Source organism: Monodon monoceros, unplaced genomic scaffold (genome assembly GCF_005190385.1).
Source record: "Monodon monoceros isolate NGI ecotype Baffin Bay Population unplaced genomic scaffold, NGI_Narwhal_1 Super_Scaffold_22, whole genome shotgun sequence".
In the NCBI taxonomy this organism is placed as follows: domain Eukaryota; kingdom Metazoa; phylum Chordata; class Mammalia; order Artiodactyla; family Monodontidae; genus Monodon; species Monodon monoceros.
In genome coordinates this window covers 16,674,058-16,698,616 of record NW_021703779.1, presented here as the reverse complement: position 1 = coordinate 16,698,616, position 24,559 = coordinate 16,674,058, and the positions used below count along the sequence as shown (strand labels likewise).

General features: G+C 40.8%; 1 protein-coding gene across 1 annotated transcript in view; it reads left to right on the top strand.

Annotated features, from left to right (window-relative positions):
* The window catches only part of MAP3K15 (mitogen-activated protein kinase kinase kinase 15), a 143,103-nt gene that overhangs the window by 78,118 nt on the left and 40,426 nt on the right, over positions 1-24,559 (top strand). Inside the window, 5 exon segments of the mRNA XM_029241260.1 lie at positions 14,981-15,151; positions 20,067-20,152; positions 20,155-20,178; positions 20,405-20,564; positions 23,510-23,660. Of these exon segments, the coding sequence (XP_029097093.1) occupies positions 14,981-15,151; positions 20,067-20,152; positions 20,155-20,178; positions 20,405-20,564; positions 23,510-23,660 (592 nt within the window).

Genomic DNA, 24,559 nt, shown 5'->3' with positions numbered 1-24,559 from the left:
GGATATCTCATTGTTGTTTTGATTTGCATTTCTCTAATGATTAATGATGTTGAGCATTCTTTCATGTGTCTGTAGGCAAGCTGTATATCTTCTTTGGAGAAATGTCTATTTAGGTCTTCTGCCCAGTTTTGGATTGGGTTGTTTTTTTGATATTGAGCTCCATGAGCTGCTTGTAAATTTTGGAGATTAATCCTTTGTCAGTTGCTTCATTTGCAAATATTTTCTCCCATTCTGAGGGTTGTCTTTTGGTCTTGTTTATGGTTTCCTTTGCTGTGTAAAAGCTTTCAAGTTTCATTAGGGCCCATTTGTTTATTTTTGTTTTTATTTCCATTTCTCTAGGAGGTGGGTCAAAAGGATCTTGCTGTGATTTATGTCATAGTGTTCTGCCTATGTTTTCCTCTAAGAGTTTGATGGTGTCTGGCCTTACAGTTAGGTCTTTAATCCATTTTGAGTTTACTTCTGTGCATGGTGTTAGGGAGTGTTCTAATTTCATTCTTTTACATGTAGCTGTCCAGTTTTCCCAGCACCACTTATTGAAGAGGCTGTCTTTTCTCCTTTGTATATTCTTGCCTCCTTTATCAAAGATAAGGTGACCATATGTGCGTGGGTTTATCTCTGGGCTTTCTATCCTGTTCCATTGATGTATATTTCTGTTTCTGTGCCAGTATCATGCTGTCTTCATTACTGTAGCTCTGTAGTATAGTCTGAAGTCAGGGAGCCAGATTCCTCCAGCTCTGTTTTTCTTTCTCAAGATTGCTTTGGCTATTCGGCGTCTTTTGTGTTTCCATACAAATTGTGAATTTTTTTTGTTCTAGTTCTGTGAAAAATGCCATTGGTAGTTTGACAGGGATTGCATTGAATCTGTAGATTGCTTTGGGTAGTAGAGTCATTTTCACAGTGTTGATTCTTCCAATCCAAGAACATGGTATATCTCTCCATCTATTTGTATCATCTTTAATTTCTTTCATCAGTGTCATAATTTTCTGCATACAGGTCTTTTGTCTCCTTAGGTAAGTTTATTCCTAGATACTTTATTCTTTTTGTTGCAGTGGTAAATGGGAGTGTTTTCTTAATCTCACTTTCAGATTTTTCATCATTAGTGTGTAGGAATGCCAGAGATTTCTGTGCATTAATTTTGTATCCTGCTACTTTACCAAATTCATTGATTAGCTCTAGTAGTTTTCTGGTAGCATTTTTAGGATTCTCTATGTGTAGTATCGTGTCATCTGCAAACAGTGACAGCTTTACTTCTTCTTTTCCAATTTGAACTCCTTTTATTTCTTTTTCTTCTCTGATTGCTGTGGCTAAAACTTGCAAAACTATGTTGAATAACACTGGTGAGAGTGGGTAACCTTGTCTTGTTCCTGATCTTAGTGGAAATGGTTTCAGTTTTTCACCGTTGAGGATGATGTTTGCTGTGGGTTTGTCATATATGGGCTTTATTATGTTGAGGAAAGTTCCCTCTGTGCCTACTTTCTGAAGGGTTTTTATCATAAATGGGTGCTGAATTTTGTCAAAAGCTTTCTCTGCATCTATTGAGATGATCATATGGTTTTTCTCCTTCAATTTGTTAATATGGTGTATCACGTTGTTTGATTTGCATATGTTGAAGAATCCTTGCATTCCTGGGATAAACCCCACTTGATCATAGTGTATGATCCTTTTAATGTGCTGTTGGATTCTGTTTGCTAGTATTTTGTTGAGGATTTTTGCATCTATGTTCATCAGTCATATTGGCCTGTAGTTTTCTTTCTTTGTGACATCTTTGTCTGGTTTTGGTATCAGAGTGATGGTGGCCTGGTGGAATGAGTTTGGGAGTGTTCCTCCCTCTGCTGTATTTTAAAAGAGTTTGAGAAGGATAGGTGTTAGCTCTTCTCTAAATGTTTCATAGAATTCGCCTGTGAAGCCGTCGGGTCCTGGGCTTTTGTTTGTTGGAAGATTTTTAATCACAGTTTCAATTTCAGTGCTTGTGATTGGCCTGTTCATATTTTCTGTTTATTCCTGCTTCAGTGTTGGAACGTTGCGCATTTCTAAGAATTTGTCCATTTCTTCCAGGTTGTCCATTTTATTGGCGTATAGCTGCTTGTAGTAATCTCTCATGATCCTTTGTATTTCTACAGTGTCAGTTGTTACTTCTCCTTTTTCATTTCTAATTCTATTGATTTGAGTCTTCTCCCTTTTTTTTGATAAGTCTGGCTAATGGTTTATCAATTTTGTTTATCGTCTCAAAGAACCAGCTTTTAGTTTTATTAATCTTTGCTATCATTTCCTTCATTTGTTTTTCATTTATTTCTGATCTGATCTTTATGATTTCTTTACTTCTGCTAACTTTGGGGTTTGAAGTGGGTCTCTTGTAGACAGCATAAATATGGGTCTTGTTTTTGTATCCATTCAGCCAATCTATGTCTTTTGGTTGGAGCATTTAATCCATTTACATTTACAGTAATTATTGGTATGTATGTTCCTATTCCCATTTTCTTAATTGTTTTGGGTTTGTTGTTGTAGGTCTTTTCCTTCTCTTGTGTTTCTTGCCTAGAGAAGATCCTTTAGCATTTGTTGTAAAGGTGGTTTGGTGGTGCTGAACTCTCTCAGCTTTTGCTTGTCTGTAAAGGTTTTAATTTCTCCGTCAAATCTGAATGAGATCCTTGCTGGGTAGAGTAATCTTGGTTGCAGGTTTTTCTCCTTCATCACTTTAAATATGTCCTGCCACTCCTTTCTGGCTTGCAGAGTTTCTGCTGAAAGATCAGCTGTTAATCTTACGGGGATTCCCTTATGTGTTACTTGTTGATTTTCCCTTGCTGCTTTTAATATTTTTTCTTTGTATTTAATTTTTGATAGTTTGATTAATATGTGTCTTGGCATGTTTCTCCTTGGATTTATCTTCTATGGGACTCTGTGCTTCCTGGACTTGATTAACAATTTCCTTTCCCATATTAGGGAAGTTTTCAACTATAATCTCTTCAAATATTTTCTCAGTCCCTTTCTTTTTCTCTTATTCTTCTCGGACCCCTATAATTCGAATGTTGGTGCGTTTAATGTTGTCCCAGAAGTCTCTGAGACTGTCCTCAATTCTTTTCATTCTTTTTTCTTTATTCTGCTCTGCAGTAGTTATTTCCACTATTTTATCTTCCAGGTCACTTATCTGTTCTTCTGCCTCAGTTATTCTACTATTGATCCCTTCTAGAGAATTTTTAATTTCATTTATTGTGTTGTTCATCACTGTTTGTTTGCTTTTTCGTTCTTCTAGATCCTTGTTAAACGTTTCTTGTATTTTCTCCATTCTGTTTCCAAGATTTTGGATCATCTTTACACTCATTATTCTGATTTCTTTTTCAGGTAGACTGCCTATTTCCTCTTCATTTGTTAGGTCTGGTGGATTTTTGCATTGCTCCTTCATCTGCTGTGTGTTTCTCTGTCTTCTCATTTTGCTTCACTGCTGCGTTTGGGGTCTCCTTTTCGCAGTCTGCAGGTTCATAGTTCCCATTGTTTTTGGTGACTGTCCCCAGTGGCTAAGGTTGGTTCAGTGGGTTGTGTAGGCTTCCTGGTGGAGGGGACTAGTGCCTGTGTTCTGGTGGATGAGGCTGGATCTTGTCTTTCTGCTGGGCAGGTCCACATCTGGTGGTGTGTTTTGGTGTGTCTGTGGCCTTATTATGATTTTAGGCAGCCTCTCTGCTAATGGATGGGGTTGTGTTCCTGTCTTGCTAGTTGTTTGGCATAGGGTGTCCAGCACTGTAGCTTGCTGGTCGTTGTGTGAAGCTGGGTCTTGGTGTTTAGATGGAAATCTCTGGGAGATTTTCACCGTTTGATATTACATGGAGCTGGGAGGTCTCTTGTGGACCAGTATCCTGAACTCGGCTCTCCCACCTCAGTGGCACAGCCCTGACACTTGTCTGGAGCACCAAGAGCCTGTCCTCCACACGGCTCAGAATTAAAGGGAGAAAAAAAAGGAAGAAAGAAGAAGATAAAATAAAATAAATTAAAGTTATTAAAATAATTATTAAGAAAAAAAATTTTAAGTGAAAAAAAGAACCCTAGGACAGATGGTAAAAGCAAAGCTATACAGACAAAATCACACACAGAATCATACACATACACACTCACAAAAAGAGAAGAAGGGAAAAATATGTATATATCGTTGTTCCCAAAGTCCACCTCCTCAGTTTGGGATGACTCGTTGTCTATTCAGGTATTCCACAGATGCAGGGTACATCAAGTTGATTGTGGAGCTTTAATCCGCTGCTCCTGAGTCTGCTGGTGGGAGAGATTTCCCTTTGTCTTTGTTCGCACAGCTCCCGGGGTTTCAGCTTTGGATTTGGACCCGCCTCTGCGTGTAGGTCGCCTGAGGGCGTCTGTTCTTCGCTCAGACAGGACGGGGTTAAAGCAGCAGTGGATTCGGAGGCTCTGGCTCGCTCAGGCTGGGGGGAGGGAGGGGCACGGAGCGCGGGGCGAGCCTGCGGCGGCAGAGGCCGGCGTGACGTTGCACCAGCCTGAGGCGCGCCGTGCGTTCTCCCGGGGAAGTTGTCCCTGGACCCCGGGACCCTGGCAGTGGTGGGCTGCACAGGCTCCCGGGAGGGGAGGTATGGACAGTGACCTGTGCTCGCACACAGGCTTCTTGGTGGCGGCAGCAGCAGCCTTAGCGTCTCAAGCCCGTCTCTGGGGTCCGTGCTGGCAGCCGTGGCTCGCGCCCGTCTCTAGAGCTCCTTTAAGCGGCGCTCTGAATCCCCTCTCCTCACGCACCAGGAAACAAAGGCAAGAAAAAGTCTCTTGGCTCTTCGGCAGCTCCAGACTTTTTCCCGGACTCCCTCCCGGCCAGCCGTGGCGCACTAACCCCCTGCAGGCTGTGTTCACGCCGCCAACCCCAGTCCTCTCCCGGCACTCCGACCGAAGCCCGAGCCTCAGCTCCCAGACCCCGCCCGCCCCAGCGGATGAGCAGACAAGCCTCTCAGGCTGGTGAGTGCTGGTCGGCACCGATCCTCTGTGCTGGAATCTCCCCGATTTGCCCTCCGCACCCCTGTTGCTGTGCAGTCCTCCGCGGCACCGAAGCTCCCCCCCTCCGCCACCCACAGTCTCCGCCCGCGAGGGGACTTCCTAGTGTGTGGAAACTTTTCCTCCTTCACAGCTCCCTCCCACTGGTGCAGGTACCGGCCCTATTCTTCTGTCTCTGTTTATTCGTTTTTCTTTTGCCCTACCCAGGTATGTGGGGAGTTTCTTGCCTTTTGGGAGGTCTGAGGTCTTCTGCCAGCGTTCAGTAGGTGTTCTGTAGGAATTGTTCCACATGTCGATGTGTTTGAGTATTTGTGGGGAGGAAGGTGATCTCCACGTCTTACTCCTCTGCAGTCTTGAAGATCCTCCTGGGCCCTCCTTTTAGTTAGACTTAGTTTACTTGTGATTAGCCCAAACCCCAACCTCTTGCCCCTCTGCTGCCTTTTTGATCCTGTCAATATTTGAGCAGAGGAGGTTTTTGCTGATATTTCTGAAATCTTTAGATTCAGTTTTCGCAGGGCCCCAAATCTGAGTTCTGTGACAATTTGTGTTGTCTCCTTCTACTTTTGAGCCTTTCCTTCACTGTGGTTTCCTTGGCAAAATTCAGGGGGTGAGTGTGAGGCAAGAGAATTATTATACTAAGTGATCTGTGTTTGCCTGAGGACCCTTCCAGATCCCATTCCGTCCCATCAACCCATAATACTGTTCAAAGCTTGGCTGGTTTTCTCCTTGTCCTTGTGAAGTTTCTCTATGAAAGGCTCTCTCTTCCATTCATTAGTACCTAGACAAGGCACCCAAATATGGAAACTATCGCGGCTCTCTGCTCACCTCTGAAAGGTTCATTTTTCTCTAGAATTCATTTAATCAAGGAAGTTCTTCCTTCCATTCAGTATAATTTTTGTATTGTCTGGATTTTTATTGTTACCAAAGGAGTTGAAGGCCTTTCACATTCTTCTACATCCTAATTGGAAGCGGAAGCCTCTTAAAAGGTTTTTGATGGGCAACCTAAGAAACAGTTTGTTTTAGGAAGGACACTGGCCTAATGAGACCTTTTGCTTGTTAATTCTTAGGGCTGGCTTAGAAGAAAGGTTTTTTTGGAACTCTCTCTCCCACCCTATGAACTTTCTCTCATAGACACACAGTATAGAAAAGATGGATAGGCAGACAGGATGGTTAGTGACAAATCAGTGCTCTGGCAGACTGTAGCTCACAGTAACCTTGTGAGGTAAGCAAAGTCAAACATACTTTCCAAGTGAAGCACTGGGGCACAGAAAGGGCAAGTAACTTGCTCCAAATTCAGATGGGTAGTACCTGTGTGAAAATAACCAGAATCTAGCTTTATATGATTCCCAGCCCAGTATTCTGTTTTTACTCTGTGCATTTTATTGTGTAAATAATATATGAATATGTTTATATATTCTCATGAAAAATCGAAGAAAAAGACATTTGAAGTAGTTGTGCCTTGTAACTCTAATCTCTGATCCCACTCATATTCCAGAAGTAACCTCTCTTGTCAGTTTGGTGTATGTCCTTTCAGACAATTATGTATGCGTTTACATACTATTAAACTATGTCATACTGCAGGGTTTTTCAAATACAAGACCATACAGGATATGTTTTGTTATTTTCTTTGTTCACTTAGCAATCAGTGCTTGGAGATCTTTCCATGTCAGTACATTTAGTCCTGCTCAGTTTGTCATTCATTTAATAGACTTTTTTTTTTTTTTTTTGAGCAGATCCAGTTCTAAGCACTGGGGCACAGCAGAAAACAGACCAGACAACAAAATCCTTCCATCTTAGAGCTTATATTCTCAAATGAGGAGAGATAATTTAAAAATAAGTAAAATTATTAAAACGGGTTAGGGTGATAAGGAAGGCTAGTGGGACAGGGAGATTGCGATTATAAGTTGAATGCTCAGAAATGACCTCACTTACTAGAGAGTAACTTGGAGAAAAGATCAAAAAGAGATGAAGGAACATACCATGTAAACGTGGGGGAAGAGCATTCCAGGTAGAGGGATCAGCACGTGAAACATCAGAGCGGCTTGTGCAGCTGGAGCAGAGTAGCTGATGGTGCGGGGAGAGGGGTGGATGTTAAGAGATGAGGTTGGGGGCTTCCCTGGTGGCGCAGTGGTTGGGAGTCCGCCTGCCGATGCAGGGGACACGGGTTCGTTCCCCGGTCCGGGAAGATCCCACACGCCGCGGAGCGGCTGGGCCCGTGAGCCATGGCCGCTGAGCCTGCAAGTCCGGAGCCTGTGCTCCGCAACGGGAGAGACCACAACAGTGAGAGGCCCACGTACCGCAAAAAAAAAAAAAAAAAAAAAAAGAGATGAGGTTGGAGAAATAACTGGAAACTGTATCTTATAGAACCTTGAACCTTGTAGTGCATTATAAGAGAATTGGCATTTGCTCTGAGATGGGAGCCACTGGAGGGATTTTTATTTTGAGGTGTAATTGGCATATAATATTTAATATTAGTTTCAGGTGTACAGCATAATGATTCAGTATATGTATATATTGTAATTCTAGTTAGCATACATCACCTCACATAGTTGAAAAAATTTTTTCTCATGAGAACTTTTACAATCTCTTAACAATTTGCAAATACAGTATTATTAATTATAATCATCATGCTGTACATTTCGTCCCCAAGACTTATTTATTTTATAATTGGAAGTTTGTACTCTTGACCCACTTCACCCATTTTGCCCACCTCCCACCCCCTCCCTCTGGCACACCAGTCTTTTCTTTATACCTGTGAATTCAGTTTTGTTTTTGTTTTTAGCTTCCACGTATAAGTGAGATTATACAGTATTTTCCTTTCTCTATTCTATCCGGCTTACTTCACTTAGCATAATGCCCTCAAGGTCCATCCTTGTTGTTGTAAATGACAAGATTCCTTTCTTTTTTATAGCTGAATAATAGTTCATTGTGAACGTGTGTGTGTGTACACACACACACACAACACTGCATTTTCTTTATCCAATTTATCTATCTATGGACCCTTAGGTTTTTCCATGTCTTGGCTATTGTAAATGATGCTGCAATGAACATGGGGGTGTGGATATCTTTTTGAATTAGTATTTTTGTTTCCTTTGGATAAATGCCCAGAAGTGGAATTGTTGGATCATAGGGTAGTTCTATTTTTAATTTTGGGGGAACCTCCATACTGTTTTCCATAATGGCTGTACCAATTTATATTCCCACCAACAGTACACAAGATTTCCCTTTTCTCCATATCCTCATTAATACCTGTTGTCTCTTGTCTTTTTGATGATAGGCATTCTAACAGGTGTGAGGTAATATCACATTGTTTTTGCATTTCCCTGATGACTAATGATGTTGAGCATCTTTTCATGTACCTGTTAGCTATCTGCATGCCTTCTTTGGAAAAATGTTTGTTAGATCCTCTGCCCATTTTTAAATCAGATTTTGAGGTTCTTTTTTCTTGCTATTGAGTTGTATGGGTTCTTTATATATTTGGGATGTTAACCTCTTATCAGATATATGATTTGTGTGGAGAGTTTTGAGAGACATGATCTGACTTAGAGTTTAGCAGGATCACTTGGACTGCTGTGTTGAAAATAGATTATAGAAGGGCAAGGGGGGACGCAGAAAATGGTGGTGACTTGGACCAGGGTGGTCCTTGTGGATTTCATGAGGAATAGGCCAGTTTTGGATATGGTTTAAAATAAAAGCCAACAGGTTTTGTTGATTGAACAACGGGTGTTAGAGGAATGAAGCATGACTCCAAAGTTTTTGGCATGAATAATAGGAAGAATGGATTGGCCATTATTAATAAGATGGAAAAGACTGTGAGAAGAATAGGTTTGACGGGACAGTCAAGAGTTTCATTTTGGACATGTTAAGTTCGAGGTATTAGACATGCAAGCGAGATGCCGAGAAGGCAGTGGATATGTAAGTCTGGAGTTTAGGGGAGCACTCTAGGCTGCAGATAGAAATGCGGGTGTCATCAGAATATAGATGGTTTGAAAAATCATGATACTGGGTGATATCACCAAGGGATCTGATGTAGTTTCTCATGAAGAGGAAAAGTCCAAGCCTTGTGTCTAGGGACACTCCAGTGTTGAAAGATCAGAGGGGTGACTAGGAACCAGGAAATTAGACTGAAGTAGAAGGAAAACCAGGAAAGTATGGTATCCTGCAAGCTGAATAAAGAAGGTGGTCCAAGGAGGATGGAGTGCTCAACTGTCGAATGCTGTTGCTAGGTCAGAGAAGAGAAGGGCTGAGAATTGATCAGTGGTTTTAGCAATGATGCAGACCTACTGAATCAGAATGTCCAGGATTAGACACTGATGCCTGAATCCCATCTCTGGAGATTAATTTAATTGGTCTGAGGTACAGCCTGGACACCAAGGTTTTTAAAGCTCCCCAGGTCATTCTAATATGCAGGCAAGGTTGGGACCCCACTGTCTTAGTTATTAACTTCCTCTCTTAAAGTGTGAAATGCCCTTATTATCAGAAACGGATGTGGCTGGAGTAATTACACACAGGAGTATTTATCTATAGGCTTGTTCTTGGATACTTTGGGATCTGAAAATTATAAGCAGATCTGAAAACTGATTATTAACCACTAAAGGGATTAGCTATTTAGCACCTGTCTCAAAGTGGCTATTAAGCTGAAAATCCTTTGCTTTTCACTCTTTGCAAATGTTTGATTTTTTGTTTTGTTTATCCTCAAAAGACCTTTTATTTTGAGTAACAAGGGTAAGTTTCAAGTTAATGAAAAAAATTCAAGGGAAATCTTGATGTAATTGGTCTAAAGAAAACCAAACAAACCTAACTCAGATCAATAATTAAGCATTTAAAAGAGTTAAGTACATCTTTTCAGGATTCTGAATATTTCGCACCTCAAAAGTTGGCTCATAACAGGTATAGAAATTTTGTACCTCATTAAAGTTTTAATCTTCTTCATTTTCTCGCCACAGACTCTAGAAATTATTTAAATGCTTTAGTAAATTTGAGTTGAGTTGGTAGCTGTTGACTTTTAAAAATTAAAGAACGTCATGGGTGAGCTGTTTATCAACAGGTCTTGTTCGTAGGCTGGTAAAGTTGGATTCTGTGGCCAAAGAGAGGAAGGATCCAGTGTATTAGAACAAGACCAAGGTAGAAAATAGAACAAGTCTGAGTTGAAATAGAGGCTTAATTATTGCAGGCTTCCAGAAGGATGCCGAGTGTCTGGATTAGCCCTTCTCAGCCCAGGTTGGGTTCTGCAAGAGAATTAAGCCCTAATGCCCTAAGGCCTTCATTGTATCAATTGAATGAGCTCTCTTATTCATCCTTAATGGGGCTAGCTGTGTACCATCCTTGGGAGAATGGAGAAAATAGTCACTCAGATAATCAAATAATTTTCTCTAGGGCTTGATTCTCTAGCAGGACCCCAGTTGAGAAAGGCTGTTTTAGGTACTAATCTGTCTTCTTGGATGATGTAGTAGTCTTTTCAGGTACAGGTCCTCAGGAAAGAAAGCAAAAAAGAGCCTGTTGTAAAATTGCCCAGAAATTTAAAAGAATAATCCCTTTATTAGAATAGTTATTAGTAAAATAAACACAAGAACACCTTGTACAAAGCTCAACAGTGATTTTTTGAACAACTTAATGTGTATCCTTCCAGACTTTTGTCTGTGCACATAAACTTATATGTAAATAGAGTTTACTGCAAAGAGTGGGATCATGCTATTCATTTAGTTCAGCAATTTTTTTTCCCATGAACTATTGTGAACGTTCTTCTATATAATTACGTACAGATTTGCCTCTTTGCAACGGTTGCATGATATTCCATAATTTGGGTGTTACAAAATATATTTTACCACTCTTATGTTAATGGACATTTGGATCGTCTCCAGTTTTTCACTGTTATGAACAATGCCATGATAAACATTTGTTCAAAAATTCTTGAGAGAGAGAGAGAGAGAGTGTGTGTGTGTGTGTGTGTGTGTGTGTGTGTATAATTATTTCTATATTATAGATTCCAGAAGTAGAATTGTTGAGTCAGGATGAGTACCTTTTCCTTTTTTTATTATATAAATTTCAAATACATTCAAAAGTAAGGAATAATATAACAAACCCCCGTTTATCCCATATCCACTTCAGTAATTATCATCACAAGCCAGTTTTGTTTCCCGCTCACTCGCACCCACTCCCTCTACTGCAACACTGGGTTAACAAAGACATGCCATTTCAACTCTAGATATTTTGGTATGTGTCCCTAAAGGTTAAGGACTTTTATAAAACATAATCATGGGCTTCCCTGGTGGTGCAGTGGTTGAGAGTCCGCCTGCCGATGCGGGGGACGCGGGTTCGTGCCCTGGTCCGGGAGTATCCCACGTGCCGCGGAGCGGCTGGGCCCGTGAGCCATGGCCGCTGGGCCTGCGCGTCCGGAGCCTGTGCTCCGCAACGGGAGAGGCTGCAGCGGTGAGAGGCCCGCGTGCCGCAAAAAACAAAAACATAATCATGATTATGTTATCATACGTAAAAATTGACAATAATTCCTTAATATCAGTGTTCAAATTTTCCAAATTGTGTGTGTGTGTCTCTCTTTTTTTTTTTTTTTTTTAAACAGTGGCTTGGTTTGACATGATCCAGACAAAGTCTACACATTGCGTTTGGTTGATAGGACTCTTAAGTCATATCAACTTTTCTCCTTCTCTTATTTTTTCTTTTCCTTATAATTTATTTGTTAGGGAAGCCATTTGTCCTGTAGAATTTCCACATCTCTGGATTTTGCTGATCATATCCCTGTGGTGTAATTTAGTAAATTCCTCCCCCCACCAATCCCCGTAAGTTGGTAGTTAAATCTGGAGGCTTATTTCAGATTCTGCTTGGATTTTTTTAATTTAATTTTTATTTTATATTGGAGTATAGTTGATTTACAATATTGTGTTAGTTTCAGGTGTACAGCAAAGTGATTCAGTTATACATATACATATATCTATTCTTTTTCAGATTCTTTTCCCATATAGGTTACTACAGAATATTGAGCAGAGTTCCCTGTGCTATACAATAGGTCCTTGTTGGTTATCTATCTTATATATAGTAGTGTGTGTTTGTTAATCCCAAATGCTTATTTATCCCTCCCTGCCCCATGTTTCCCCTTTGGTAACCATAAGGTTGATTTCAAGATCTGTAAGTCTGTTTCTGTTTTGTAAATAAGTTCGTTTGTATCATTTTTTTAAATTAGATTCCACATATGAGCGATATCATATATTTGTCTTTCTCTGTCTGACTTACTTCACTTAGTATGATAATCTCTAGGTCCATCCATGTTGCTGCAAATGGCATTATTTCTTTTTCTGGCTGAGTAATATTCCATCATATATATGTACCACATCTTCTTTATCCATTCCTCTGTCAGTGGGCATTTAGGTTGCTTCCACATCTTGGCTATTGTAAATAGTGCTGCAGTGAACATTGGGGTGCATGTATCTTTTTGCGTTATGGCTTTCTCTGGGTATATGCCCAGGAGTGGGATTGCAGGATCATAGGATAACTCTACTTTTAGTTTTTTAAGGAACCTCCATACTGTTCTCCATAGTGGCTGTACCAATTTACATTCCCGCCAACAGTGTAAGAGGGTTCCCTTTTCTCCACACCCTCTCCAGCATTTATTGTTTGTAGACTTCTTGATGATGGCCATTCTGACCCGTGTGAGGTGATACCTCATTGTAGTTTTGAGTTGCATTTCTCTAATAATTAGTGGCGTTGAGCATCTTTTCATGTGCTTTTTGGCCATCCATATGTCTTTGGAGAAATATCTATTTAGATTGGTTTGATTTGTTTTTAAAGAATACTTAATAGTTGATTGTGTACTTTATCTGTTTTTTCTCTTTTTGTGATGTTAGTGGCCCTTGCGATCATTGCCTAGATCCGTTATTTCATTAGGGGTTGTAAAATAGTGATATTTGAATTTTATAATTAATTCCTGAGTTATTAGCACAAATACTTTATAAAGAGAAATTTTCACTCATCAGTGACTTGGTTACCCTGGTGTACAGTTTGTATGGGAAAAGGAAGCTATATGCTTAATTTTGCCTTGATCACTTTTCAAAAACAATGAATTCGTTTGTTAGCATCCTCCAGGAGTGACCAGTGAGGTTTTATAAGATCATTATGAACTCATAATTTTAGTGATAGTTGATGTGTTTCAATGCTTTATAGTTCTTGTTCTTCTTAACGCTCAAATTGTCCCCTCTTTGGCCAAAAACTGATTCCGGTTGGCTCCTGAGTCTTTGATATGAGTTTAGTAGCTTCTTTGCTTCTTTGTGTGTTAAGATGTACCAGGATAATCTTAGACATATCTGGAATCAATGATTCTTTCAAGGAGTCCTGGTTTCTTTAGTGAGAGATAATGTTTACAGACCTCAGTCAGGGCTTGGAGGTTGCCATTGCTACTGAGTTGGTCATTACTTTGGGCCTTTTTGGTAGACAGTGCTGGGGAAACCACCTCATGAATTCATACTGATGTCCCAATTCAAATTGAGGACTATAGGATTTTTACTTCTGTGATTTTGTATTTGTATCTCTTATGCTGAAAAATCTGGTTCCTCATGATATTAAATTAACATCATTGTTTGTTGTATTCTATACTGTAAATATATAGCATTTTCAAAATACCAGTATTAGTATTATCACTAACAGTATGATTACTGGAAACTTTTTAAGATTTCTTTGCATTTATATTTTTTTCCTTAGGTTATATATCCTCTTAGGAAAATACAGTCGAATTGCTGTGTTTTTAAGCCATGTGATAAATTAGTTTCTCTCTTTTGTGGGTAAAGCCATCAACCGGATGCACAGGTTCATTTGTTTTGTTTTGCCCCAGCTGCAAATTCAGACGGTATGTTCATTGGCAAACAGTGTCTTTAGGCAACATTTTAAAAATTATTTCATTTTCTTTTATAATTATGTAAAAATCTTATGTATCAATAGTTTCAAAGTCAAATTCCAAGAAGTGTAACCTCTATCTGTCCCTGTCCCCTTCATCATGTTTTTTCCCTCCACCTATCGGTAGCCATTTTTGTTACCTTTTGTTTTATCTTCCATTTTGAAAAAATGAAAGCAGATGCATATATTTATTCACATCCCCCCCTTTCTTAATAAAAAGGTAGCATTCTGTGCACAGTTTTCAACATCTTGCTTTCTTGTCTTAACATGATATTCTGGAGCTCTCTCCACAGCAGTATTACATAGATGTTGTTTCATTTCTTTTTATAATGTTTAATATTTTATATTATAATATGAATATGAATATCATTAGCCATAGTTGATTTAATCAGTCCTCACTTCTGATGGACCTGTGCTTCCAAACCTTCACAGGAACACTGTTAATATTTCACAGCCGCAAACTCAAGTTATTTTGTGGCAAAAAATTCTTTTAACAACTGTCTAAGGAATCCATTTCCTGTACATAAAATGAAAATTTTACCATATAATGGAATAATAAAGACTGTGATTTATGAATATATAAATAATTTTTTATTCCGATGGGTATAACAGGAATTACTAGAGTCCTTCCCCGTTTGAAGATGACAAGGCATTTCAGGTCAAGAAATGCCAGAATACATTTCTAAATTTATCTTGTCTTTCTGAATTTGGGGACCTGCCGCTTTTCCAAAAGAACCTTGTGTCAAACTGTCTCATCCTCATGATTCAGGCTTAGCTTCTGAAATCCTTACTCTCCCATCCAACGACAGGAGGCTGCCATATTATCTTTTTTCTGTCTTTCCGAATACATTGATCTGCATATACTTTCATCTACAGTCTAGGTCTAATTTAAAGAGGAAGGATCAGGCAGGACACAGTATGATTGAATGAGACTTACTGGTGTGGATCTTAAGCCGTTCTTTCATTTAAATATGAAAAATGAAATATAATTTAGATTTTTTTTCCTGCTAGAGCACCAGCCTTTCACAGAATGAATGCATATATACTCCCGTGTCTTGATTCAGACATTTGTCATCTTATCACATGAATCTTTCAGAAGAAACAGCACAGGCGATCGTGAGAAGGCTCTGCAGGTCATGCTCCAGGTTCTGCAGAGCTGTGACCACCCGGCCCCCGACATGTTCTGCCTCTGCGGGAGGATACACAAGGACATCTTCTTGGATTCAGACTGCAAAGATGATGCCAGCCGAGACAACGCCATTGAGTGGTAAACCCTCAGCCCTAGTCAGTAGCATGTGCCTCTTTGCAAAGAATAGAATTGCACAGGCTAAGGATCCAGGTCTTTTCCCTACATATGTGTGTCTGCCTGTTTGCTGGCAGTGAAAAAAATGCCATAAATGTGGTCTGGGAATTTCCAGATTCCTTTTTCCAAAAGGAAACCGTTAGAAACAGGCTTTTCTACTGGTGACATTCTTTCCACAAGTACACTCATTTATCGGGGCGAGGAGGCTCAGCACACTCCTTCCCAGCTACTCCTTCCAGAATCTTTTTCCACCATTGTCGTAGCATTATCTTCTCGGTGAGCCGTTCATTACTTATTCATTCACTTATTCAACAAATGTTTATTGAGGGTTTACTGCATGCCAGAAACTTTCTAGATGGTGGGGATAAAGACACAGGAGATACGAATCCATGCCCTCGTGGACCTTGCATTGCTGGTAAGGAAAGTCAGACAAACAAATACAGTAAAATATATAGGATGTCAGCTGATGGTGAGGGGGAAAAGTTAATCAGGGACGAAGGAAAGGAGGACTGGGAGTTGTCTACAGTTTTATATAGGATGGTCAGTGAAGGTGAATAAAGATGTAGAGGTGATGAGGGAATGAGCCTTGCAGATAACTGTGTTCCACAAGGAGGGGATAACAAGGGCAAAGACCCTGAGGAGGAAGCATGCTGAGCATGCTCAAGGATGGTGAGGCAGGAGCAAGGGGGAGAGTGGCAGGAAATGGGAGAGCAGAAGACCCTTTTACTCTGGGTGAGATGATATAGTGCTGGAATATTCTGAGCAGAGGAGTGACAAGATCTGACATGCATTTTAACCAGAGTACTCTCACTGTTATGAATACATTTTAGGGGCTGTGTCAGCTATCATTTGCTGCATAACAAGCATCTCCTGGGAATTCCCTGGCGGTCCGGTGGTTAGAACTCTGCACTCTCACTACCGAAGCCCCGGGTTCAGCCCCTGGTCGGGTAACTAAGATCCTGCAAGCCGCACAGCCTGGCCAAAAAAAACAAACCAAAAAAAAAAAAAAACCCCAAGCATCTCCAAAACGTAGTGGCTTAAAACAATGATTTATGATCTCTCGTGATTCTGTGGATTGCCCAGGCAGTTCCTCTGGTGGTTCCACTCTGTAAGTGCTGAGCTCACTCCTAAAGTTGTAGTCACCTGGAGAATCAGCAGGGCTGGAAGGTCCAAAATGGCCTCATACACACTTGACAGCTGGTGCTGGCTGTTGGTGGTGAGCCTCCATTCTCTAACGGGTAGTTCTAATCCTGGTAGACCAGCTTTCTTACCTGGTGGGCAGCATTCTCAGAGAGTGGATGTGGAAGCCAGAAAGCCTCTGAAGGCTCAGGAACTCACACAAGGTCAGTTCTGCCACATGTTCTTGGTCAGAGCGAATCACATGGTCAGCCCAGATTCAAAGGGGTGGAGAAATAGACTCCAGCCTGTGGGTGGGAGACATGGCAAAGGCGTGTGCATAGTGGGATGGGAGGGCGTTGTGGTTATTAAATAATGTATCACGTGGGTGAGGGCAGAAGCAAGGAACAGTTAGGAGACTACTGCAGAAATTCAGAGAAGAGCTGATGGGGACTTGAACCAGGGTAGTGGTGACGAAAATGATGAGGTGTCAGAACCTGGATATATTGTAAAGGTAGAGCCAACAGCCTACACCATCCCTTTCCATCACAAGAGCTCTTGGTATCGCTGCTGCATTTAATTCATTTAATTTAATTCTCATTTAATTCTAACTGCTTCCTCTCCCCCTCTCCCGCCTGCTCTTTGTTTTCCTTCCATACACGTTGGACTTTGTCCTCTTCCCTCTTCTCTCCATCTCTACTTTCCCCTGGTGATCCCAGTCACTCCCACACCTTGGAACCTTTAGTTGATCTCCAGTCCACCCTCTGTCCTAAGCTTTGGCCCCACATCACCCCTCTCTTTGCCCACCTGTTATACCTCAAGATGGTGCTGGTATTTAAGACTCAACATGTCTAAGGCTGAAGTCGGTTCCTCCTCTCCACAAGAGATGGCTTCCATTGTCTTGCTTTCTTACAACCATTCTTTAGCCTCCTAAGCATACACTTTTGGTTAATGTTTGATAACTTTGACTCACTTATCTCCCCATACAGTCAGTTCCCAATTCCAGTCCTTCTGTGAGCCTTCCCTCACTCCCTACCCATCCTTTCCCATCACCACCACCCCAAATCGGCGCCATTTTTTTTTTTTTTAGTCTCTTGCCAGGAATGTTCTAACGGTATCTCAAGTAGGCTCTCTGCTTGGTGTCTCTAAAATCTGTCCTTCATAGATTGACAGCTTACTCCTCCTAAAGCTCAAAGATCCAAAATGGCTCTCCACTCCTTATTAAATAAAACTTCAAACTCTTAGATCCCCATTCTAGGCGCTTTGCAGACTTTCTCCAACCTGCCCCTAGCCCTGTTTCCCACTATCTGATATATGTCCAAGTAAACTGAAGTTCCTTAGGAGCTCCCCAAACTCCCATCTCTTCTCCTGCCATTTTCTGTGCCTGGGGTTCCCTTTCTAAATCACTATTGTTACAATTCTGTCCATCTTCATGCCACATCTCAAGCCTCTCTGTCTTCTGTGAGTCCCTCTAGACTTGGGTTTGTGTGGTTTTAGGTTACCACACTCATGAAAAATTAGTATTTTCACTAATTGTGTGTAGATATTATCACTTCCATCATGGTATAGGTTCTTAGAGGGCGGGGACCTTGTTTTATTCTTAGTTAATCCCCAGTAGCACCCGTGCACTGTATGCTCAAGAGAAATCACTCAGGGTGTTGAAGGGAAGGGAAAGGAAGGGAAATTAAAGTTTGGTACAGCCAAAATAGGAAGCTGTGTTCCCAGCATCGTGGCCAAGAATTCAACCTCCAGGTCAGGAAATTACTGCCAATGGCTCCTTCAAGGAAGTCAGAGGAACCTTTTGCATGCGCTTGAGAAGGTCGTGGCAGTGGATACAGGAGCAAATAAAGCGGAGTCTTCTGGTCAGGGCATGATGGCTCCGGTGAGACCGTGAGGGTCACCTTGCTCTCAGAGATGTGCAACACGCAGCTCAGAGAGGCAGGGGCTGTTTCAAGGTCGCGGGGCTGGTCAGACACAAACCTGGGACTGCAGTCCCGACTCTGAGTTCAAGACTTGTCTGTCCCCAAGCTGGGCCTGTTTCATTTGTGAATAAGAAGCACAGAGAAGTCACCCTCTCTGCCCTCTTCCCAGATAACTTTTCATAGTAAAAGAAAAATCAAATACAGTAGGATATGGAATTTAAAATCCCCAAGACATACCCGGGGGAGTGGGGGAGAGGTTTCAATTTTATTGGAATTCTGTTGACTAGGGTTGGAATGACTTTCTTGATATCCTCTAGTCCCTCTGAGGGTACTTGTATCAGGCCCCAAGGCTCATAAAATCAGATTTTAACTGATTTTATGATTTATGGTCAGATTTAACTGATAAGTTCTCCCTTCCACAATTTTATGTTTTGTGGGTGTTTGATCCTCCCGTTGTCACATGACTGATAAAATCAGACCTGGTGTACAAAAAGAAAGTTTTACATCATTACTTCATTGATCAAATTCTTTTTTTCCTGATCATGATGTTCATACTCACTCATGGAAGAGAAAGAAAATTTTTATGCGTAGAAAAAAGAATAAGAGAATTAAAAATGGCATGGTTAACCTTTTGGTATAAAAATGGTATTCACAGTTTTGGATCTTGTTTTTTATCCTAATGTAAGCGATCCCTGCCCCTTCTCTCACTTTATTATTCTTTTAATAAATTTATTTATTTAATTTTATTTTTGGCTGCATTGGGTCTTCGTTGCACGCGGGCTTTCTCTAGTTGTGGCAAGCGGGGGCTACTCTTCGTTGCGGTGCGCGGGCTTCTCATTGCGGTGGCTTCTCTTGTTGCAGAGAATGGGTTCTAGGCACGTGGGCTTCAGTAGTTGTGGTGCGCGGGCTTCAGTAGTTGTGGCTCACGGCCTCTAGAGCACAGGCTCAGTAGTTGTGGCGCACGGGCTTAGTTGCTTTGTGGCATGTGGGATCTTCCCAGACCAGGGCTCAAACCTGTGTCCTGTGTATTGGCTGGTGGATTCTTAACCATTGCGCCACCAGGGAAGCCCCCTTCTCACTTTATATGCCACTGCTCTTTGCAATCCAGAATTTTGGCAGTACTGCTTCATACATGAAAAAATAATTCCATTTCATGATATAAGCAAACAGACTGCCTGCAGAGAAAAAGCCTATACCTGTTGTGATTTCCATGAAATAAATGCTCAATGTGCAAATGGAGTATAACTTTAAAAATGATATGTGGACATCAAATTGTGTTCTACTTTTGGGAGTAGAATTATAATAGGTTTTAAATTTCTTTTGTACCCTTTAATATAGTTTCCTTACTTTATACGATGATCGTGGCTTTTATTTTAAAACCCTAAACCCTCTGAAGAAAGATTTTAAAACTCTCTAGTGTTAGTTTCTGTGTTGCTATTATGACATTTTAAAAAATATTTATGTATGTATTTATTTATTTTGGCTGTGCTGTATCTTCATTGCGGCACGCAAGATCTTTAGTTGCGGGATGTGGGCTTCTTAGTTGCAGCATGCTGGATCTAGTTCCCCAACCAGGGATCACACCCGGGCCCCCTGCATTGGGAGCGTGGAGTCTTACCCACTAGACCACCAGGGAAGTCCCTATTATGACATTTTTAAGAAGCTATCTGACTGCTACATGTGGCTGTTAGTAAACATGGGCGGCTGGAGGAGAGCTGTGAAACAATAAATTAGAGTAGTAAAAATTTTCATGAGAAGGTTGGTTTGTGCTAGTATTTGCACTTTTTCCCTCTACCATAATAAAATGATATAATAGGAATTTGGCGGTTCTGTAATTACAGGTCTTGCAAAGGGTTTGAGCTCCAGCCGTCTCTTTATTCAGGAATCAACCTTGCAGTTTTGCTGACAGTTGCTGGACAGCAATTTGAAATTCCATGGAGCTAAGGAAAATAGGTAAAGCTGTTTATGACTGCAGATGTTGATATGCTCTGGTAACACAAGTTCAGCATTAAAAATTATGTCCAAATGACCAACATTATATTTCAAAAGGAACAGTTACTGTATGATAGCACACCTGACGCAGTAGCCCAAATGCCCATTTTCTCCTCTAAAGGTTTACATAATATGGTGGAAACTAGAAAGACTTTTCATAACTTTATCTAAAATTCAAATTCTTAAGGTGTCCGGCTGAACAGTTTGTTGGGAAGAAAAGGGAGCTTGGAGAAAATGAACAATTCCTGGGATGTGGGTCAGTTCTTCAACGTCAGCATGTTGGCCAGTGATGTTGGGAAAGCTGTCCAGGCAGCAGAGAGGTTGTTCAAACTGAAACCTCCAATCTGGTGAGTCAGGTCTATGTGTTTTCATCACCCATGTCAACATCTGATCTTGTTCTGAAAGGTTTCCCCCAGGAGGAAAAGGTGTGAATGCCAAAAATAATAACAATTGCTACGTTTTTCCTTCTGACTTGTTCATTAAAGCAAAGTTAGGGCAGAAAGAGCAACTTTTGAGGCCTTGCTTGGTTTTATGTGACGGGAGGGAAAGACAGACAGACAGGCACCCACACACAGAATGTATCCCTACATGCTATGTCTCCAAGACAAAACTCTCAGCCCTGTTAATCTTTTCAGGCCACATAGGTCCTCAAGAGCAGAACGTTCTTGGGTATCAGTACATGTTGTGCATTTGTGAGAAAGCAGATAGTAAAGCTGAAAGTACACCAAGAAAATGATTTTCATCACAAATGAAAACTGGAACTGAAACACCAATTATAGATATGGTCGAGAAAATGGTGGCCCAGCAGTGGCCCTAGGTTAGCACATTATACAGCCATTAAAATGTACAGGAAAGAATACTTGGAGACATGGAAATGTGTTCATGGTTTATCATTGAATAAGAAAAGCCAGAGGCAGGGTATATTTTTCTATATCAGTGCTCAGACTTGGACATTATCAGAACCACCTGTGTTGATTAAAACACAGATTGCTGGGCCTAACCCTTCGGATTTCTGGTTCAAAGGGTCTAGGGTGGGACCTGAGAATTTGCATTTAGAAATTACAAGCTGACCTTAGTCTGGGGACCACACTTTGAGAGCTACTGTTTTATATGGACTCATTTTAATTAAAAACCTCTGTTTCATATGTGACTCAGAGGAGGGTCTGGGAGGGTTGGGCAATAGCTGACTTCCCAATAGGCATTAAGCTCCATTAGAGTTGTGGTTATATTATTGGTTGCTATAGTTTCATAATAGATTCTCAGTAGATATTTGTATAATGAAAAACTGATGAGTCATGGATTTGCTCCAACATATTGACAGTGGCTGTCTCAGGGAGGTAGCAGATTAAGAAGTTTGTAACCTGCTTTTTTAACTCTATTTTCTGATTTGTGTAAGATGCATCTGGATTACTTACATAATTTAAGATTTTTTACTTTTAACAATCCGTATTCGTCTGTCCCCTTCTATTTCTCAGCTCAGTGGGCCAATCTGGACTCTCAGGGGTAGGAATCTCAGCGTTCCTATCTCGTTTGACTGTATTTCTTTCCCATCTGGAGGACATAAATTTGACCCCGAAACCCTATTAACCTCTTGAAAGTTTTCTGAGGCTGAGAGAACACAGAGGCAGGCTGAGCTTCCAGCCCTCCTGGAGTGGCTGCTGTTTGCAGAATTCTAATTTTAAGGTGCATTGTTGCATCTGAGCCAGACAGAGCTGACTCTGGAGAGGAGACCTGAGGCTTGAATACATTCCTATTACATCAGAACCTGGACTGACTTACAGTGTTGGTACCTTTTGTTGTGGGTTCAAGACCACCCTGAGGTTCATGATTTGCTAGAACTCACAGAACTCAGAAAAGCTGTTCTACTCATGGTTATGGTTTATTGCAGTAAGAGTATATAGATTAAAAGCAGCAAAGGCAAAAGGCATATAGGGCAGAACTCAGGAGAGACCAGGCATAAGCTTCCAGTTGTCCTCTCCCAGTGGCGTCATGGACAGTGCTTACTTCTTCCAGCAATGATATGTGACAACGTGTACAAATTATTGTCAACCAGGGAAGCTCACCAAGCCTTGGTGTCCAGGGTTTTTATTGGGGGTCAGTTATGTAGGCATGAAGCACCCATGTAGCTGACCTTAGTCACTGAGTCCCCAGCCTCTCTGGAGATCACACTGATACAGCATGGCCCAAGGTCCCCACCATGAATCATACTGTTAGCGTAAACTAGCTGGCCTGGCACAAGGCCCCAGGTAGACAGAGACTCTTATCAGGCACGATATCCCAAGGGCTTAGAAGTGATCTCTCAGAAGCCACTCAAGGGCCAGACCTTTCTTTGGAATGTATACTTGGACAACCCAGTCCTGCTGAATTAATCCTTTACTACACAGTACCCAAGCAAGTCAGTCAGAGCCTAGCTGATCTGCCTTCCCAGGGTAGCTCCAGACTTTATCCTCTAAGGGCAAAATAATACTCTGATACTATCAACAGAAACACCTCCCCACCAACCCCATTCACTACCAGAGAGGATGTGACCACCACTGCCTGGCAACTGTGTTTTCAAAGAGTTCATTTTGCCTAAAGATAGTAAAGGTGTGGTGGGATGGAAGACCTTATAAATTCAAAATCTACCAGGTCAGATCTAATTTTTTGTAAAAGAAAGTACATTGAGTTTAACATTAGTGATTGCCAGAGGTCAAAGAGGGGATGGGGATGGGAAGGAAGTTGGTGTAGCTATAGAAGGGAAACCTGAGGGATCCTTGTGGATGGAAGTATTTTCTATCTTGACTGTATCAATGTCGGTATCCTGATTGTGATATTATTCTAGAATTTTACATGATGTTACCATTGCGATAAACCAAGGGCACGTGGGATCTCTCTGTATTGTTTCTTATAACTATGTAAATCTATAATTACCACAAAATAAAAAGGGTAGTTAGAAAAGAAGACACTGAGTTTGAAATTTTTTCATTTTGCAGTTGCTTTGAACTTCAAACCACTTGCTCTTGTTAATTAAGATAGCAGATGCTTTCCAGTCTCTATGCTTTGAACACAATGTACCAAAACTGAGGTTTAGCCCAATGTTCGTAAGAGCCTTGTTGTATGTTTGTTGGACACGCTTATTTTGCCCCCTTTGGGTTTCTTTTAATTAAGTATGTGGCTGCCAAATTATTAAGAGGCACTTGCTACACACTATGAATTTAAGAAATAAGGCTTTTGGGAAACTTCTTTTAAAGGAAGTAGAATTGAATTCCGTTTCTTTGGGAATCTAATTTATTGGTGCTCATGATTTTTCCAGGTACCTGCGATCATTAGTTCAGAACTTGTTATTAATTCAGCGCTTCAAGAAACCCATTATTGAACATTCACCCAGGCAAGAACGGCTGAACTTCTGGTTAGATGTAATTTTTGAGGCAACAAATGAAGTTACTAATGGACTCAGATTTCCAGTAAGAGATGCTAAATCCATTTTTTTAAGATTAAAAAAAAAGAAACTGGGGTTGGTACTATCTAATTATTGAATACTCTTAAAGGAAGAAACCCTTAGAGTAATTGAAAATGTTAAGAGATCCATCAGTCTTACGTAGAATCAGCCAGCGAGAGAGATCAACTCACTAGAAAAAGCTGGCTGTATCCTCTAAAATAGTGGTTCTCAACTAGGAGTGATTTTTGTCCCCCAGAGGCCGTTTGGCAACGTCTGGAGACATTTTGGTTGTCACAACTGTGGGAAAGGTGTTGCTACTGGCATCTAGTGGGGTGGAGGCCAAGGATGCCACTAAACCTCCCACAATGCACAGGACAGTCTCCTGCCCCCAACACAAAATTATCCAGCCCAAAATGTGCATAGTGCTGAGGAGGAGAAACTTGGTTCCACAACAATGCAACACTAATAGTAAAATTTTCGAATTCACAGCTGTTTCCTGTTGAGCTTTGGTTTGCCTCCAGTGCCACTAATTACTTTTTAAAACGTCATTGAAAAGCAAAATCGCTTTTAGCTTTTCATTGAGTTTTTGTTTCAATTTTATGATCATCTTATAAGGAGTCATGAGTAAGACATCTAAGCATCCCAGAAACTGAACTTCAGATAATTGTGTTTCGTGTTTATGTCATAAGATTTTGTGAACATTCAGTGTTCAGAATTTCATGAAACATCGAATAAAAGATTATGTTGTTTGAAATGATTATGATAATGATTTTGTGCCTGGGCAATAAGTTTTTAAATCTTCTGTGAATTACGAAATGTTTCAAACCTACTGAAAGGTACAAAAAAAATAATGGAACAGACCCTCATGTTATCTCTACCCCAGCTTAGCAATAAATACGTTGCTTTATTTGCTTTGGAAATTCA